The 18,861-nt window shown below is 53.9% G+C and overlaps 1 protein-coding gene across 1 annotated transcript in view; it reads left to right on the forward strand.

Moving 5' to 3' along the window:
• The window catches only part of KAZN (kazrin, periplakin interacting protein), a 159,221-nt gene that overhangs the window by 128,543 nt on the left and 11,817 nt on the right, over nt 1-18,861 (forward strand). The window contains exons 9-13 of the mRNA XM_042996204.1: nt 2,167-2,372; nt 2,885-3,003; nt 11,582-11,813; nt 13,124-13,225; nt 13,761-13,927. Coding sequence (XP_042852138.1) covers nt 2,167-2,372; nt 2,885-3,003; nt 11,582-11,813; nt 13,124-13,225; nt 13,761-13,927 — 826 coding nt within the window. The remainder of the gene's footprint in view (nt 1-2,166; nt 2,373-2,884; nt 3,004-11,581; nt 11,814-13,123; nt 13,226-13,760; nt 13,928-18,861) is intronic.

An 18,861-nucleotide genomic window follows, 5' to 3' on the forward strand; every position in this document is an offset into this window, starting at 1 on the left:
GCACACTCACACGCACATACACACACTTATGCACCATTAACCCATCACCCCATTCCAGACAGACTTTTAACATTTATCCAACTAATATCTTATGTGTATAAATATACATATACACACACAATTATAGTTATATATTATATAGTCATATATATATGTATCATTTTAAAAATACAGTGGTGGGGGGGGGGTGCCTGGGTGGCTCAGTCGGTTAAGCGTCCAACTTCAGCTCAGGTCACGATCTCACGTTCTGTGAGTTCGAGCCCCGCATCGGGCTCTGGGCTGATGGCTCAGAGCCTGGAGCCTGCTTCCGATTCTGTGTCTACCTCTCTCTGCCCTTCCCCCGTTCATGCTCTGTCTCTCTCTGTCTCAAAAATAAACGTTAAAAAAAAAAATACAGTGGTGGGGGTGGGTGCCTGGGTGGCTCAATTGGTTGAGCGTCCGACTTCGGCTCAGGTCATGATCTCACGGTCTGTGAGTTCGAGCCTCATGCCGGGCTCTGTGCTGACAGCTCAGAGCCTGGAGTCTCCTTCAGATTCTGTGTCTCCCTCGCTCTCTGCCCCTCCCCCGCTCATGCTCCGTCTCTCCCTTTCTCTCCAAAATAAATAAACATTAAAAAAAAATAAACGTTAAAAAAAACACAGTGGGGATTAGGTTGTACCTGCTGTCCCGTGGGGCCTTTTTCACTCGGCAATGGATCATGAACATCTTCCCATGTCAAAACTATTCTCCAGGGGCGCCTGGGTGGCGCAGTCGGTTAAGCGTCCGACTTCAGCCAGGTCACGATCTCGCGGTCCGTGAGTTCGAGCCCCGCGTCAGGCTCTGGGCTGACGGCTCGGAGCCTGGAGCCTGTTTCCGATTCTGTGTCTCCCTCTCTCTCTGGCCCTCCCCCGTTCATGCTATGTCTCTCTCTGTCCCAAAAATAAAAATAAAAAACTTTGAAAAAAAAAATTTAAAAACTATTCTCCAGTGATAGATTTCTTATCAATGACATATATTCCAATATATGAAGGCAGCATCATTCGTTCAGATACACTCCCATCAATAACCACTTACAGTTTCCTATTTTTTTTTTAATTATTCCAACTTATGCATGTTCATTGTGGAACGCTGATGACACACAAAAGTGTGGAAGAGTAACCTCATTCTTCCGGGCACACGCTCAGTAACTGTAAACACCTGTGTGACTTCACACACATTGTTTTAACCCTGTGCCCGATTTGATGCATCAGCATTTTTTTTACATCGTTAACGGTAATTTATAATGCACCAGGCTTATTTTTTCTCATGCTTGTCATTTCTTGTGGTGTTGAGTTTGGGTATTTATTTAACCCTGCTTTAGAGAAAGAGACTCTTTCCCCTCTCAGTCGAGTCTGTGTGAACTGAACTTGGCCTGTACATCAGGTGTTGTTGTGGCTGACCCTGTTGTGGCCCTGATCGAACAGGGCCGGGAGATGCTGGCAGGTAGACGTTTTGGGGGGGGGGGGGCTACTCCGGAAACAGGTTTCGGGGTGTTCAGGAAAGGAGCTGAGGCTCCATTTATCCTAAGAAACCAAATCAGCCCATGGCCAACAGGTGACTGCCGAGATGTATACAGCAGCGAAAAATGGGGAACAATTCGTGCCCATCGACAGGAGGCAGGCGAGGTAAATTAGAATGTATCCTCTGATGGCTCCTGTGCAGTCAAAAGCTATCGCAGATCTCTGCTGCGACGGAAAGACATCCTCCGTGGCATGAATGAGAACAGCGTCTTACAAAACAGAGTGCGCGTGGGTCTGTGTGTTTGTAAGCGTGGGCATTTGTGTAACCCAAAGAATATTTAGCTAAGCACGAACAGCTGCTGTCTCTGGGGGGGGGGGGGGGGGCGTGGGATTGGGGGCGATTTTCACTGTTTTATTTTCATTCTTTTCTGGATTAAGTTTTTGAAATTCTTCTGTGGGGTGGGGGGGACAGATTACTTTTGTCATGGGGGAGGGGCAGCAAAACAAAACGAGAGCCGTTTTGATTTGGCCAAGAAGACGCGCACGAGGGGAAGCCATCCCTGCCCTCCTCCTGCACCCTGGGAGTGCAGACTCAGGGGACAGCCGGCCCAGTCCCTGCCCCTCCCCCCACAGCGCCCCCCTCCCACCCCGCCCCCCTCCCCAGCAAGCTTGCGCTTGTGTGTTGCAGACTCGGACAGCCAGTGCAGCCCCACGCGGCAGAGCCTCAGCCTGTCGGAGGGCGAGGAGCAGACGGACCGGCTGCAGCAGGTGGAACTGGTCCGGACCACGCCCATGTCCCACTGGAAGGCCGGTACCGTCCAGGCCTGGCTGGAGGTGGTCATGGCCATGCCCATGTACGTCAAGGCGTGTGCAGAGAACGTCAAGAGTGGGAAGGTAGGGCACCTCCGGGACCCCGGTGGGAACGCCCCTCGCCCTCCCATGAGCCTTAGCGGTCCAAAGCTGGCCTGCTCCACCCACGCCACCGGCATCCCATCCCCGGGCGAGGAGGAGCTGGGTTCTAGGAGCCGGGCCAGGGGCCCCAGTAAACCATCGCGTCTCCCCTGGAAGGCACATAGAGAGGCCTCTGAGCCTAACCTTCTCGTACCTGGCTGGAGGGGAGGTGGAGACTGGCCTAGAGGGCGCTTTTGGCCAGGATGTGATTCCCACTTCCCGGAGCAGGGACAGGCCAAGTGCTCTGCCTGGACTGCAGAGGAGGATGGGCAGGGAGACGGGGTAGGGGGCGGGATCCGAGGGGGGGTCCAACGGGGGGGGGGCCCAGCCTCATGCCCGCAGACCCCCCCCCCCCCCAGGCCGCGGCTGTGCAGCCAGCGGCGGGCCCCGGGAGCCTCGGGTGCCCACCCAAACCTCCCTCCTGGGCGCTCAGTCCTCACCTCCCGGGGGAGCAGGTGCTGCTGAGCCTGAGTGACGAGGACCTGGAGCTGGGCCTGGGCGTGTGCAGCTCCCTGCACCGGCGCAAGCTCCGGCTGGCCATCGAGGACTACCGCGACGCCGAGGCAGGCAGGAGGTGGGTCGGCATGCGCGGCTGCCCCGCCTGGGCGGGGCCTCCGGGGAGAGGGGAGAAAAGTCCACCCTGAGACCCCCAGATCACACAGTGGGGGCGGGGACACGCAGTGTGGGCTGGGCCAGGGATGGGGGACGGTGTGGTAGACCGGCAAACGCCACTGGCCGGGGAGGGGGGCCGGGCTCACTCCAGTCCCGCTCTGGACGGGCCCTCCCCTTAGAAAGATGGAGATCCAGGGAATCGGGGAGGCCCCAGTGCCCTGGGATCCCCGCAGCCGCAGCCGGGAGGCCTCACACGCCCCCAGGACTCCTCAGTCTCCGAGGTCCGGCCCAAGCAGGCCTGGAAATTCGGCCAACACGTCAGCTCTGCCTCCTTCTACCTCAACCCCTGGGCCTACCATTCCGGAGGGAGGAAAGACGGCATAAGGCAGGGAGAAGCAGAACGGGACAGAGGAGAAATGGACGTGGCTTTTTTTTTTAAAGTTTATTTGTTTACTTAGAGGAGACAGCATAAGTGGAGGGAGGCAGAGAGAGAGAGGGAGACGGAGAATCTCAAGCAGGCTCCACGCTGTCCGCACAGAGCCCGACGCCGGGCTGGAACTCCCCAAACTGCGAGATCAAGACCTGAGCTGAAACCCAGAGTCAGACGCTTAGCTGACAGAGCCCCGAAGGGCTTTATTGCAATCTCTGCGCACAGGATTGGGGCCGGCTGGGCGGGGGCTCCTTTAGCAAGCACACCTGGGAGTGGCCCCAGGTCCCTCCCCTCAGGTGTGCCCTGCTCCCCACGTGCACACCCCCCCCCATCTTTGTCCCTCCTCCTGACCTTTCGCCAGCGGGATTTGTTGTTGGGGAGCTCACTCACCAGGCAGCTCCCAGGAAACCAGGGCCGCCCCTCCCACCCCCAATCCTCAGCGTGCAGAGGGGAACGTAGTGAATCTGACACTTTCTGTTTTGCATAATTATCTCCTTCACTGGTTTCCCCATCATTTTTGCGCAGTTAATTAATCAAACCTGGTGGTGTGTGCCATTATTTGCAGAAGCAGCTTTGCGGATTAACAAGTGAGGGGGGTTAGGGCCGGGGACTCGGGCTGCTTTGGAAGCAGGAAACCAAACGCCTGTGAGTCCTGGAGAGGGGCCCGTGGTGTGATTCCGGGGTGGAAGGAAGTACGTGTGAGATCTGATCAGAAACCCGGGTAGCAGCTCAAAGCAAGCGAAGCCAAAAGCCCCCGAGCTTGTCAGCAAGTCAGGCCCCCCGGGCCAGGGCTGGGGGTGAAGGATGGGGGTGGGGGAAAGTACCTGCTGGGGGAGGGGAGCGGTGGGCACGAGCCTGCTTTCCTGGCGCTTCCCCTGCTGAGGGTCTCACAAGCACCTCACGCTCACCCACCCACTACTAACCAGTGCCTTCCCCCCCCAAAATCCCCAGAAGCGCTCATCCTCTGCCACCCCAGCTGGAGACCCCTCCCGCGCCCTGGTCCGCTCCCGGTGTGGTCAGTAAGCACTGGCCATTGACAGGGCGGGGGCTGCCTGCTTCACCCGGTGAAAATGCCAGATCGCTGCCCAAGTCCCCCCAAAACGGGACCGACCCCTACGAACCTCTAGGAACCAAGATTCTACAGCACCTGGAGAGGGGGTGGGTGCAGGATGGGAGCAGAGTTTGAAAAATTCTGACGGCTGTGATCAGGACCGTTTCCGAGGAGAACGCGTCCCGGAATTAGACACCCCCAGGGCCTCCCGCAGGAGGGAGGGTCTCATTCCCTGCGGAATTCTGGCGTGTCTCTAACTTGCCGGGACCTTGCTCTCTCTCTGGGACACGGTTTCTCCACCTGTGAAGCGAAGGGGGTTAAATTAGGACAGCGGTTCTTTCAACTTTTGGAGACCGGGGCCACTTTGAGAATCTGATAAAAACGGTTGACACTTTCCCCACAAGAGATATTACAAAACTGCTTTAACTTCGTGTCCTGGGACCCTTCGGCTCCCTCACGAACCGTTTAGGGGCCCGTGAACTCTAGGGTAAGAACCCCAGTGAGCTCATCTTCAAGAACACCTCCTGTGTGGCTTCGGGCATGACGTTACCCTCTCTGGGGCTGGTTCCTCTTATCTCTAAAATACACCAGTCGCCTTATGGACACGATTTTATTTACCCATCACCACACCCGTGTGGGAGAGACATCCTTACCCCCATTTTAAAGACAGAGAAAGCGAGGCCCAGAGAAATCATGGGTACAAAGTTACATTTCAAAATACCTAACTTTGAAGTCAATCCTCTTTCTGTTATCCTATGTTGCCTCAATGTTAAAAACACTGACCATCCCCACTACACTTATTTGTGGAACATGGAATGCGCCCCAGACCCTGTGCTAAGAGTTTTACGCTCTCTTGTCTCTTCCAGCCCTCACGACGTCTGTGAGGCAAACACGATTAGCCCCATTTTACAGATGAGGAAACTGGGGCACCAGAGACGCAAGGTCTCCAAGCTAAAGGTGATAGAGCTAGAATGGCCTCGTGTTTACAGTGCTGAATAATGACCAAGATGATACCTAAATTCTGTGCCCAAACTCGGATTTCAGGGTCTAATCCAGACCCAGTTTGGGACAGGGGACAATGTTAAATTTTATAAAATATCTGAATTACTTTTAAAGTCATGCCGTTTTTGGGGCGCCTGGGTGGCTCAGTCGGTTAAGTGTCCGACTTCAGCTCAGGTCACGATCTCACGCTCCGTCAGTTCGAGCCCCGTGTAGGGCTCTGGGCTGATGGCCCGGAGCCTGGAGCCTGCTTCCGATTCTGTGTCTCCCTCTCTCTCTGCCCCTCCCCTGTTCATGCTCTGTCTCTCTCTGTCTCAAAAATAAACATTAAAAATATAAAAAATAAAAAAATAAAGTCATGCCGTTTTCAACTCGGGTGCTTACAATAGCTCAAACCAACAGCTGGGAAAGTGTTGCCAAGCTGAGGCCCCATGGGGACAACTTTAATGAAAAGGGAACTGCTTTTGAAGGGCAAGAGTGCATTAATTGTCAGCATGCAGATAGATATTGCTGACTGTAAATGGCTTCTCTCACGTAGGTTCCCCCATGTGCCCCCCCCAACACACCAGCCCACGTCTTGTTGCTGAGCAAACCCTCGCTCAGGAGAGGAGGGCTTCTTGTCCCCATTAGGGCCAACCCTGGCCCCGTGGCATCTGATTAGGAAGGCTGGGAGCTCTAACTCCTGCACTGGGCAAGAGAGCCATGACAATGGCAGAGAGGCCTGGGAAGGGCCAGAAGAGGCTGGAGCCCTGCCCTGGGGGGGATGGGGGCTGGGGGGGGTGGGAGGGGGTCTGCCTGGGACGTTTTCTTCCTAGAAGGGCATATGGGCCAGAAGTTTCCAGCTCATGGGGCGCCTGGGTGGCTTAGTCGGTTAAGCATCTGGCTTCAGCTCAGGTCATGATCTCACGGTTCATGGGTTCAAACCCCATGTCGGGCTCTAGTGCTGACAGCTCAGAGCCTGGAGCCTGCTTCGGATTCTGTCTCCCTCTCTCTCTACCCCTTGCCCACTCGTGCTCTGTCTGTCTCTCTCAAAAATGAATAAACATTTAAAAAAAAATTTAAAGAAACAAGAAGTCTGCAGTTCAGGAGCTCCGTCTGGGCAGCCTCCTGGTGAATAGGCGTCAATGCCCCACTCACCCAGCTTTGCTTTGTCTCCGATGCACTGGATTATAGAAAAGAGGCTGTTGACCATGAACTCTGAGCCAGGTGGGGAGCCCGGGTGTTTGGAGAGAGGCCACACCCAGTCCCACCCTCCAGGAGCTGACGGTGTGGTGGGCCGCTGGCCAGATGAACAGCAGGGTGACAAGTGCAGGGACCAGGGACTCCCGGGGGGCTCTGGACACTGAGAGGGGCTCTGACCCAGCACTAGGGGCCGGGAAGGCTTCCGGGAGAGCGAAAGCACGGCGGAGTCCTGTGGGAGTCCAGCGTGGCGGTGGAGAACAGCCTGGAGACCAGGAGGCCCCGGCCTCGGAGAGCAGCCCCCAGTGGTCCTGGGGGGCTGAGGGGCAGGAGGAGGCAGAGCGAAGCTGGGAGCCCACCCTTCCAATTCTTGGCGGATCTTCCACTGAAAGCACCTGCTGGGTGTCGAGCGCTAGATTGGCTCTTCAGCAGAGAACATAGTCTCTGTGCTCAGAGCAGTTAATTCCTAAGGTTCCATGTGTAATTAGCACTTTGAAGGAAATACTCAGAGGCAGAGCAGCAGGCCAGGGAAGCGACTCTAGACAAAACGGGCAGAGGAAGCTGCCGCTGGGAGGTGAGTGAGCCGTGGGCAAGGCTGGAAAGAAATGGGCCCAGGGAAAGGCAGCTCCCCCACCCAATGGGGCCAGGAGCTCGGTGCATCTGGGTGCCCCCTGAGCCTGCGGCTGTCGTGGGAGAGGAGGCCACACCTTGCTGGGCGACACTAGTGACTCCTGATGTTATATCTGCAAAGGGAAGCCACCGTTTTCTTGTTGTTTCCTTGAGATCTACTCTTTGTTCCTTTCCCCCCTCTTTTACTGGCTTTTTATCAGTTAAATGTTCCTACCACTAGCTTACGAGCTACACTTCAGTTTCCTTTCAGTTGTTTCTCTGCAGTTTGTAATACACATGCTTCGCGTACCACTGTCTTCAAATAATATTATACAACTTTGCGTATAGTCGAAGGCGCTTTCTTCTCCTGCCTTTTGTGCTATTGTTTTCACAGGTTTTCATCTATGTGGATTATACATTCTGTAATACATCGTCACTGTATTTCTTTTAAAGTGTCCATTATTTTAGATTTGAGATTTGCAAGTGAGAAAAATGGTGACCCAGATATTTACCATTTCCAATCATTTTCCTTCTTAGAAAAATTTTTGTACTGTGCATATTTACCATCTTAACCATTTTTTTTTAATTTTTAACGTTTATTTATTTTTGAGACAGAGAGAAACAGACATGAGTGGGGGAGGGGCAGAGAGAGAGGGAGACACAGAATCGGAAGCAGGCTCCAGGCTCTGAGCCATCAGCCCAGAGGCCGACGCAGGGCTCGAACTCGCGGACCGCGAGATCATGACCTGAGCCGAAGTCGGACGCTTAACCGACTGAGCCACCCAGGCGCCCCTAAATCTTAACCATTTTTAAGTGCACAGTTCAGTAGTGTAAAGAACATTCACGTTGCTGTGTGGCCATCACCACCATCCATGTCCAGGACTTTCCATCTTATAACACTGAAACTGTATGCTCACAAAAACACAATAAACACAAACTCTCTGCTCTCCCCTCCTCCCTGTATAATGGCAACCACACTTCTACTTTCTGCCTTTACGGTTTTGACTACTCTCAGTACCTCCTACAGTATTTGTCTTTCTGTGCCTGGCTTACATCACTTAGCATCATGTCCTCAAGATTCATTCATGTGGTAGCGTGTGTCAGATTTTCCTTTCTTTTTAAAGCTGAATAATATGCCACTGTGCATATATATATAGCACGTTTTGCTTATCCATTCCTCTGTCGATGGACACTTCTAATGGAATTGCTGGATATGATAATTCTGTTTAATGTTTTTTAAATTTTTTTTAATGTTTTATTTATTTTTGACAGAGAGAGACAGAGCATGAGCGGGGGAGGGTCAGAGAAAGAGGGAGACACAGAATCCGAAGCAGGCTCCAGGCTCTGAGCCATCAGCACAGAGCCCGATGTGGGGCTCGAACTCACAGACCGTGAGATCATGACCTGAGCCGAAGTCGGACGCTCAACCGACTGAGCCACCCAGGCGCCCCATAATTCTCTTTAATTTTTTGAGGAACCACCATACTGTTGTCCACAGTGGCCACACCATTTTAGATCCTCACCAACAGCACACGGAGGTTCTGATTTCACCACATCCCCAACAACACTTGTTTTCTGGGGGTTTTTTTAGCCATCCTAATGGGTATGAAGTGGTATGTCATTGCAGAGAAATTTCCATCTCTCTAGTGATGAGTGATGGGCGTCTTTTTGTGTGTTTATTGGCTACTTGTAAGTCATCTTTGGAGAAATGCCTATTCAAGTCATCTGCCCATTTCTGAATCTGGTGGGTTTTTTATTGTGACTTTTAGGAGTTCTCCTCTTTATTCTTTTGTGTGGGCCAAGTTGCCATACAGTTATTATTTTCTTTCCTTTTGAAGAAAGTCCGTCAACATTTCCTGCGGTTTATTCTTCTGATGATGAATTCTCCCAATTTTGTTTGTTTAAAAAAAGTCTTTGTTTCTCCCTCATCTATTAAATAAACATTAATTTTTTAGAGCAGTTTCAGTTTCACAGCAAAATTGGAAGGAAGGTACAGAGATTTCCCATGGACCCCCTGCTCCCACTCCTTCACAGCCTTCCCCATAATCCACGTCTCCCGCCAGATGGAACATTTGCTACAGTTGATACACCTGCACTGACACATCATGATCGTCCAAAGTCCATAGCTTATGTTAGCGTTCACTCTTGGTGTTGTACATCCCGTGGGTTTGGACAAACATCTAATGATATGCATCCATCATTGCACTATCATGCTGAATAATTTCACTGCCCTAAAAAGTCCCCTGTGCTCCACTTATCCATCCCTCCCTCTTCCTAACCCCTGGCGACCACTACTACTCTTTTTACTGTCTCCGTAGTTTTGCCTTTTCCAGAATGACATAGGGTTGAAATCGTACAATATGTAGCCTCTTCAGATTGGCTTCTTTCACTTAGTGATGTGCACTTAAGGTTCCTCCACTGGAAGATTTTAAGCAAAGGAGGGACATGACCTGATTGATGGTTTTAAAAGACTGTCTGGCCACTGTGGGGAAAAGTGGATTAGAAGGGGTGGAGCAGGTGGTGGGGGGTGGGGGGCGGAAGTAAGGAAGCAATTGCTGAAATCTGTGCCAGAGCTGGTGGTAGATTGAACCCAGAAAAGGAGAAAAGGGGACAGACACACTGACCAGAGTGATTGATAGACCCGGCGGGGGAGGGAGGAGGAGGGCAAGTGAGGCCCGGGAGCTGGGTGATGGTGGGCAACGGGGCAGAGCTGGGAAAGGGGACAGGGCATTTCATTTGGAGCCCATTAAATGTGAAATGCATGACAGGAAATGCTAGGAGGGCAGTTAGTGAGAAGCTGGGTCTCAGAAGACAGGAGAGGGGAGAGATGAGAATTTGGGAGTCCTCATTTACAGACATATCCAGAGCCCTGGAAATGATGCCACCAGGGAACAGAGAGCACAGGGGAGAAGAAGGAAAGAAAGGGGCCACGAGATGAGGGGAGACGTGCCCATTACACGACAGCATCCATCCCGAGCACACCAGTCAGTAGCTGCTAAGCGCGTATTGGTGGAATGAAGGAAGGACGGCAAGGAGCCAGGCAGGAGCACCAGCAGGATGGGTGGTGTGGTCGGCCCTGGCTGCTGTCCTGGGGAAGGGACTGGGGAGGGCCCAGTTGGAGCAAGGAGACCAGCTGGAGGGCAGAGTCCAGGGAGAGGCAGGGTTGCCCAGAGTGGGCGGAACAGAGTGGAAAGGAGGCAGCGGAGTCAGGTGGGAGTGAAAATCCCACCCAGGTCTCCAGCTTGAGCGGCTGGTAGGGCAGCTCTTACAGATGGGTGCACAGGGAGGGGACTGGAAAGTGGGTGAGGGGTGTTCCATCCGGGGCGGGGAGGGGAGGATGCTGGTCCCACTCCCAGACCTGGGGAAGGGGGCGGTGTCTCCCCGTGGGCCCACATTTCCCTATAACATCCTGATCCCTCTGTAGTGGACCCGCCCACCTGGCAGCCCCGGGGGTCATTTCTCAAGTCCCTCGGTAGGCGGGCTGGGCTGTGCTAATTCTTTCTGTCCCGCTGCCACCGTGTGGCGATTAGGGGAATGACAGCCGGAAGGACCTCTTGGTCCGGAGCACGCACTTTTTTATCCGTTTGAGTCTTCGTTGTGCACCTACTATGTGTGCAGCACTGAGCTAGGTTCTGTGTGGGATACAGAGGATCTGAGGTCTAGCAGTGAGGTGAGAGGGCTTGGAATGGGCAAAACGGGGGTTTTAATTCTGATTTCAAGACACGCCACGGTGTGACTTTGAGGAGAGACGGCCCAGGCCATGGCTTTGCAGGCTTCAGGGCTTCGGTAGAGGGACATTCCCAGGGGAGCGTGCCCAGGGACAGGCTGAGGATGCCGAGGGCTCCCAGAGGTGCTGCTTCCCACTGCACATGTCCCTGCTGCTCTGCCACTGTCCCTTCCCACTCAGCGTGTCTGAATGTGCTCTCTCCTCTTTTCCTGTCCCCTTTGTCTGCCTCTCTGTTGATCCTTTTTCTGCTCTTTGGGGGCTCGCTCTCTGTTTCTCTGTGTCTGTCTTTCTGTCTGTCTCTGTCTCCTCCCGCCCCCTGTGCCCACCTCTCTCCCCATCTCTGCTTTGTCTCTCTCTTCCTGTCTCTTCAATCCATCCCTTTTCCTGTCTGTCTTCCCGATTTCTTGGTCCCCCACACTTCCCCGCCCTGTTGTTTTCCCTCTATCTTCGTCTCTGCCCATCTCCGCCCCGTTTCTTCCCGTCCCTCTGTTCCTGCCACCTGTCCCCCACCCATCCCCCTTTCTGGCCATGTCTTTCCTCGCCAGCCTGTCCAAAGCCGCTGACCTGGACCATCACTGGGTGGCCAAGGCCTGGCTGAATGACATCGGCCTGTCCCAGTACTCTCAGGCCTTCCAAAACCACCTGGTCGACGGGCGGATGCTACACTCCCTGATGAAGCGGGACCTGGAAAAGCACCTGAATGTGTCCAAGAAGTTCCACCAGGTCAGCATCCTGCTGGGGATCGAGCTGCTGTACCAAGTGAACTTCAGCAGGGAGGTGAGGACCAGGGCAGGAGGTGGGGGCACCTCCCACAGCCCTTCTTCCCACACTGGTACCCACTGTCTGTCCATCCGACTACCTGCCCATCCCTCCATCCACACACATCCATCGCCCCTTCCTCGCTCCCTCCCTCTTCCAACAACTGCTTATTGGGCATCATCAGGCCCGGTGCCCAATTCAGAGGAAGTGGGGAACTCTCATCCAAGAGCTCACTGCTGATCAGGGAGAACCACATAGAAGCTGGAGCCACAATACCATGGAAAGTTGCCCCGGTGAGGAAAGCCCAGCGCTTTATGAAAATCCAAAAGCCAGAAATTCCAGAGGAATCAGGGAGGGCATCCCAGAGAGAGTGACAGCTGAACTGAGGCCTTGAACAGGGAGGCCAGGTAGGCAACCGGACAGCAGGGGGAGAGTTAGAGTTTGGACTCTGAGCGCCCCCTTGATTCGGAGCCCTGCCAAGCCAGACGGCACGGGACATGCACCTCAGCTCCCCGGGGACCAAATATCCCTGAGGGAGGGGCCCTCGGCCGCGGAGTGGAATCAGTCCAGATGGTTTCCTTTTCTTCGAGTGTGACATCAGAGCACAAGAGCTGGGGGTCAGGAGGAGAGGCATAGAAAAGGGCGCTGTCCAGCTCTCCAGCCCTTGGCGCACGCCCAGCACAGGACCCGAGGCACAGGCCCCGGGCCCCCGGGAGCCCCAGGCTGGTGAAGGAGGTGGATGTGCAGGAAGATCGTGAGAGTCAAGGGTGGAAAAGGGCTTGGTGCACTGGGGCTGGTCAGGGCAGGTTGGAGAAAGCCATGGGCCGGCGGGGGGCAGAAATCCATGTGTCCACCACGAGCCCAGGAGTCCTTGTCTGGGAGCCAGTCCCCCCAAGGGGGCTTGCGAAAGGGGACCAGGCTGATCCCTCTACAGGCCGCCGTGGGTGACGTTTTGTGCCTGGGTGACACTCGTTGCCCCCAGGGGCTGGGTGGACCCACAAGAGACCTAGCCCCTCATGGAAGGGCCACATTGTTGGGCACCCACTCTGTGTCAGGAGAGCGGCGGACAGGGACGCACAAACCAGGGAGCCTCTGGGGGTCTCACCCAGCCCTCCACCCCAGAAGCAGGCTTCTCCCCATTTCCCACAATGAACGGCCAAGCCCCAGCCTGACGTGGCCAGAGAAGCTGGGGCTCGCCGGCCAGAACTCCCCCCTGTACTGGCATACCAGGGTCCCCCCAACACGGCCGACACTCGCTCCTTGTCATCTCTGTGTAGCCACCCCCCCACCCCGACACACCAGCTGACCCGCTGTCTTCCCCCCACAAGGCCCTCCAGGAGCGCCGCGCCCGCTGCGAGACCCAGAACATAGACCCCGTGGTCTGGACCAACCAACGGGTGCTCAAGTGGGTGCGGGACATCGACCTGAAGGTGAGAGGCAGTGATGGGCTGGGGGCGACTCGCAGGCACGTGCCAATCCCATGCACGTTTGTGTGCCCATTTTGTGGGAGTGGGGTGTCTGCCCAGGCTGGTGAGAGTGCCTGCCTCCTGTCGCTCAAGAGGAGGGAGCACTCACCCCGCCCCCGCAGCGGGACCCCCATTAATGATGCCTTTCTCATAGCAGGAGTGGAGAGGCTGGGCTGTCCCCTGAAGCCTGGGTCGGGTTGGATCTGGGTTTCTCTTCTCACTGAACAAGTATTTATGGGCTGCCTGCCAAGGTCTGGGGATATGTCAGTGACAAAATAGTCTTGGTGACCGTCCTCATGGCCGTAAAGGAGTGAGGGGATCCCCCTTGGGCTTAAACTGACCGGTCCCCAGGGGGACAAGCCTTTGCTGTGGGGGACATGTCCCCACTTGCAGCTGAGGGCACCTCAAGCCAGCAGGGCAGCCTCAGGACAACAGGGTGGCCCTCTCAGACTAGCAGGGCAGCCCCCCAAGGCTGACCAGCCCTGTGCCTCGCCCTCAGGAGTACGCAGACAACCTGACCAACAGCGGCATCCACGGTGCTGTGTTGGTGCTGGAGCCCACGTTCAACGCCGAGGCCATGGCCACTGCCCTGGGCATCCCCAGCGGGAAGCACATCCTTCGGAGACACCTGGCAGAGGAGATGAGTGCCGTCTTCCACCCAGCCAAGTGAGTGTGGGCTGCTGGCTCCCGCTCTGGGGCTCGAGGAGATGACCCTGACTTCCCCATGGCCCCCTCACTTCCCGCACCCCCTTCTCCCCTACCACACGGAGGCCTCCTTTTACACAGAGGAAACTGGGGCTCCGAGAAGCAAGGTGCTTTAGCGTGAAGGTCACAGAGGAGGGGTCAGGTCTTGAATGAAGTGTGTGGTGAAATCCCCAAACTCCCCCGGCATTTAGGGAAGGGAAAGTGAGTAGCACAGGTGTAAGGAAAGACCCTGCGAGGGTGGGGCGTGGGCTGGGGAGGACCTGCACTAGCCGGAGAGGTCAAGGTGGCCGCTCGGGCAGGGAGAGCTGTGGAGATGGAGGTTTGGAGGCAGCGATCGAGCAGACTGATGGTGCTGATGGTCCCGGGGGGCAGGCTGTGTCAGCCCACCTACCGCAGCCTCCTCAGCTAAAAGTGGCCAGAGAAGAAGCACCTGGACAGATGACCCAGACCCCCTCCCAGTGGATTCTGTCCACAAAATAATTACCGTTAGGCTAAGGTTTATTGGACACTTGCTATGGGTACTGATTTCATCCTCGTGACAACACCAAGAAGTCAGTGTCACCAACCCTCCTTTGAAAATGGAGAAACGAGGGGCGCCTGAGTGGCTCAGCCGGTTGAACGTCCGACTTTGGCTCAGGTCATGATCTCGCAGCCAGTGAGTTCGAGCCCCGCGTGGGGCTCTGTGCTGACAGCTCGGAGCCTGGAGCCTGCCTCAGATTCTGTGTCTCCCTCTCTCTCTGGCCCTCCCCCACTCATGCTCTGTCTCTCTCTCTCTGTCTCAAAAATAAATAAACATTAAAAAAAAATTTTTTTTAAATAAATAAATAAATGGAGAAACTTGTTCGAAGGGGCCAAGGTCCCTGCCCCAGGTCACACAGGTAGAAAGTAGCAGAGCCCAGATTTGCCCTTTGTTCTATTAATATGGCATATTACATCGACTGATTTCCATATGTTGGAAACCTTGCATTCCTAGGATAAATCCCACTTGGTCGTGGTGTATATTCCTCTTCATATGTTGCTGGACGAAGTTTGCTAGCATTTGCATGAGGATTTTTGCATCTATATTTATATATTTTTTAATTTTTTAAGTTTATTTATTTATTTTTGAGAGAGAGCACGTACAAGTGGGAGAGGGGCAGAGAGGGAGGGAGACACAGAATCTGAAGCAGGCTCCAGGCTCCGAGCTGTCAGCACAGAGACTGACATGGGGCTCGAACTCACGAACCATGAGATCATGACCTGAGCTGAAGTCAGGTGTTCAACCAACTGACTCACCCAAGCACCCCATGCATCTATATTTATAAAGGATGTTGGTCTAGAGAGGTTTTTTTTCTTGTGATATTTTTGTCTGGTTTTGGTATCAGAGTAATACTGGTCTCATAGGTTAAATTGGGAAGTATTCTCTCCCCTCCTATTTTTTTTTTGGAAGAGTTTGTGAAGGATTGGTTTTCATTATTCCTTAAACATTTAGTAGAATTCACTGATGAAGCCTCATGGTCCCGGACTGTTCTTCAGGGAATTTTTTTCCCCTACTTCAATTGTCTTTGTTACAAACCTATTCAGAATTTCTATTTCTTCTTGAATCAGTTTCAGTAGCTTATATCTTTCTAGAAATTTGTCCGTTTTGCCGAGGTTAGCTAATTCGTTGGCATGTAACTGATTATATAATCACTTCCTGATAGCCTCTCCTATTTCTGTAAAGTTGGTAGTAATGTCCCCTCTCTCATTCCTGGTTTTAGTCATTTAAGTCTTTACTCTTTGATTATCGGTGAGTCTAGCTAAGGCTGTGTCCGTTTTGCTGACTGAGCTCAGATTTGAATCGGAGGCTCTCGAGTCAGAACCCCGAGTGCTGAACCCCCAAACCACATGAAGCCTCAAGAAGCAGCCGGAACACACCCTGTTATGCAGGTGGAGACACTGAGGCTTAGGGGGTGGGGGAGTTGTGTATCAGTGGCGACAATCCAGAAGTCCCGAGTTGCCCTTCCCCATCAGCAGGCTAATACCTAAGTGTTTCTCAAAGCGTGGTCCATGGACTCCTGCAGCAGAATCATCGGTGCCCTTGTGAAATGCAGATCCCCTGGCCCTCACTCGGATCTGCAGGACCCTTATCTGCTGGTAGAGCCCAGGAATGTACATTCTGAGCATTTTGAGGTAGTTCTATGGAGACCAACGTTTGACGAGGACCCTATTCCATGAGCCGTACATCAACAGGTGCAGGAAAAAGGCTTTTCTCCTAAGAATTGTCCCCTTCCCTGACCTCCCTTCTGGAGCACTGTGATCTGTAATGGCCTTAATACATTCTGAGCCCTGGAGGGGCAGCACTAGCTAAACATTAGCAGGCACTCATGTGTCTGATTAAACCCTTGAGCGCTCCTGAGCTAACAGGTGCATTACAAGGACTGTCCAGGATTTGTGGCTGAGCACTGGGGAAGTTTCTGGTGGGGAGCAAATAGGGTGGGTTCTTATGCTGTGGACAGGCCAAAGACTCCTTTAAGAACAAGGTGAAAGTGGGGCACCTGGGTGGCTCAGTCGGTTAGGCATCTGACTTCAGCTCACAGTTCATGGGTTCAAGCCCCGCATCGGGCCCTGTGCTGACAGCTCAGAGCCTGGAGCCCGCTTTGGATTCTGTGCCTCCCTCTCTCTGCCCCTCCCCTGTTCACGCTCTGTCTCTCTCCCTCAAAAATAAAATGAACATTAAAAAATTTGTTTAAGAATAAGAGGAAAGCAATCCTTCCTGATATCAGGATAAGGAAGAGGAAAGTGGACTCTTCTCATCTTACAGGCAAGGAGTCAGAGCTGGTCAGCCAGGGCACTGAGACGCTCCGCCAGCCCAGACCCCAGGCCCACCTCCCTGCTGTCACCTCTGCACCATGCTGCTTCCTTCTGTGTGTCCGTCCATGGCCCGTGCATCGGGTCTCGGTGTGGCATTTGAGACCCCTTTGCTGAGAACCTGCCACAGCCCAGGGGAAGAGATTTCAGTCAGCTTAGGGGAAACAGAACTTCATGAGTTCCTAAGAAATTCTGGAGACCACCCCCTGTTGGTACAAGTGTCCCCAGCTAAGCAGAACACCAGTGGAGACGGTGACCCCCAGGCATGTGGTGAGATGCGTGGGAGGGTTGGATGGGTTTATATTAACCAAGATCCTCGGGCTTTGCCCCAGGACATCTCAGCGGTGGCCCAAGCAGTGAAACTGCCCTGCCCATTGCCCTCTTGCTCCCTGTCCTTCTGTTGCTGACTTTAGCTTTCCAGAGAGAGGGGGCAGGGCAGGTGGTGCTGGTCCTTTGGGGTGAGCCCTTCCAGAATACTCTGATGGGGTGGAAGGATTCAGATGGAGAACCATCCCTGACCATTGAATAGATACCAAGGGCTAACGCGAGACTCCATCCCGGATGGAATCCAAGGCTTGGGGGGACCAGGTGACGGTTGTGGGAATAACACTTCGCAATTTGACTTGCAAATTATCACCAGCAAAGTTCTGTCTCATTTCTTATTTCATCTGATCCTCGTCCCTAAGAAGGAAGCTGGATGAGAAGGGATCATTGTCCCATTTTTTAAAGTTCATTTTTATTTATTTTGAGAGAGAGAGATAGAGAGCAAGCAGGGGAGGGGCAGAGAGAGCAGGAGACAGAATCCCAAGCAGGCTCCGAGCTCTCAGCGCAGAGCACGACTCGGGGCTCAATCTCACAAACCGCAAGATAGTGACCTGAGCTGAAATCAAGAGTTGGACGCTTAAGCAACTGTGCCACCCAGGCGCCCCAGATCATTGCCCCATCGTATGGGTGAGAAAACTAGCTTCAGAGAAATGCAGTGGCTCCCTAAGAGTAGCCAGTGGCCATGCCAGTGTCTCCCTAGGACCAAATGGCTTTCCACCACGCTGGCAAGTTTACGGGGGTGCTGACGAGCACCTGCTCCCACTCCCCAGTAGACCCTGAGGCCCTGTGACCTCTTAAAGAGGAGAGGGGGCAGGCCGCTCAGAGCACATCCGGAGGCTGCAGTCACCCCATACTGTGGCCCAGGGCCACGGAGTCAGGGAACATTAGCATCCACACCTGACCCCGGGAGAGGCACGTTCCCGGCGTTACTAAGTCCCAACATGACATTGCCTTCTCCCGCCTCCTCCTGTCTCTGTGACAAGACACACACCCAGACGAGCAGTGTCTCACATCCTCTCGCGGCACCTGCCCCGACACGCGCCTCCTGCTTCTCCTGATAAACCCCCGTCCAGCACCAACTCTGTGTCAGTCCTCTGTGAGTTCCAGATCCGGAGGAATAAACCAGGGGACAAAAAGGATGCAGGGAGTAGCCGTGGTGTTCCAAAGGCATTCGCTGCAGCCCCAGAGCAGCCAAATGGAAAGTCTGCATGGAAATAGGGGACTGTCCCCAGCGTCGGCCTGGAGGATGATCCAGCCCGTCACTAACATAGAGTCAGGGACAGGGATGGGTCCTTCCAGAATGCCCACTTATATTCTGCTTGGATATGAGGTCAGAGATGGAGTTCTCTGTATTTTTGTTTAATGTTTATTTGAGAGAGAGAGAGAGAGAGAGAGCGTGAGCAGGAGAGGGGCAGAGAAGGAGGGAGAGGGAGAATCCTAGGCAGGCTCCATGCTGAGAGCCTGACGCGGGGCTCGAACTCACAAACTGTGAGATCACGACCTGAGCCAAAATCAAGAGTCTGTTGCTTAACCAACTGAGCCACCCAGGGGCCCCCAGAGTGTCCCCTAGATCTCTGAAGCAGCAGACAAACTTTGTATCTTCTTACTCATTCCCGTTCTATGGCCTCATGACCCACAGTCCAGAGGTTGCCATTTTGTTTCCAAAAATGGAAGAATCGGCCAACATCTCCCTCTCCTCCTCCCTTCTCCTTCCCTCCTGCAGAGGCAGCTATAGGGTGCGG

This window comes from Panthera tigris, chromosome C1, assembly GCF_018350195.1.
Source record: "Panthera tigris isolate Pti1 chromosome C1, P.tigris_Pti1_mat1.1, whole genome shotgun sequence".
Taxonomy (NCBI): domain Eukaryota; kingdom Metazoa; phylum Chordata; class Mammalia; order Carnivora; family Felidae; genus Panthera; species Panthera tigris.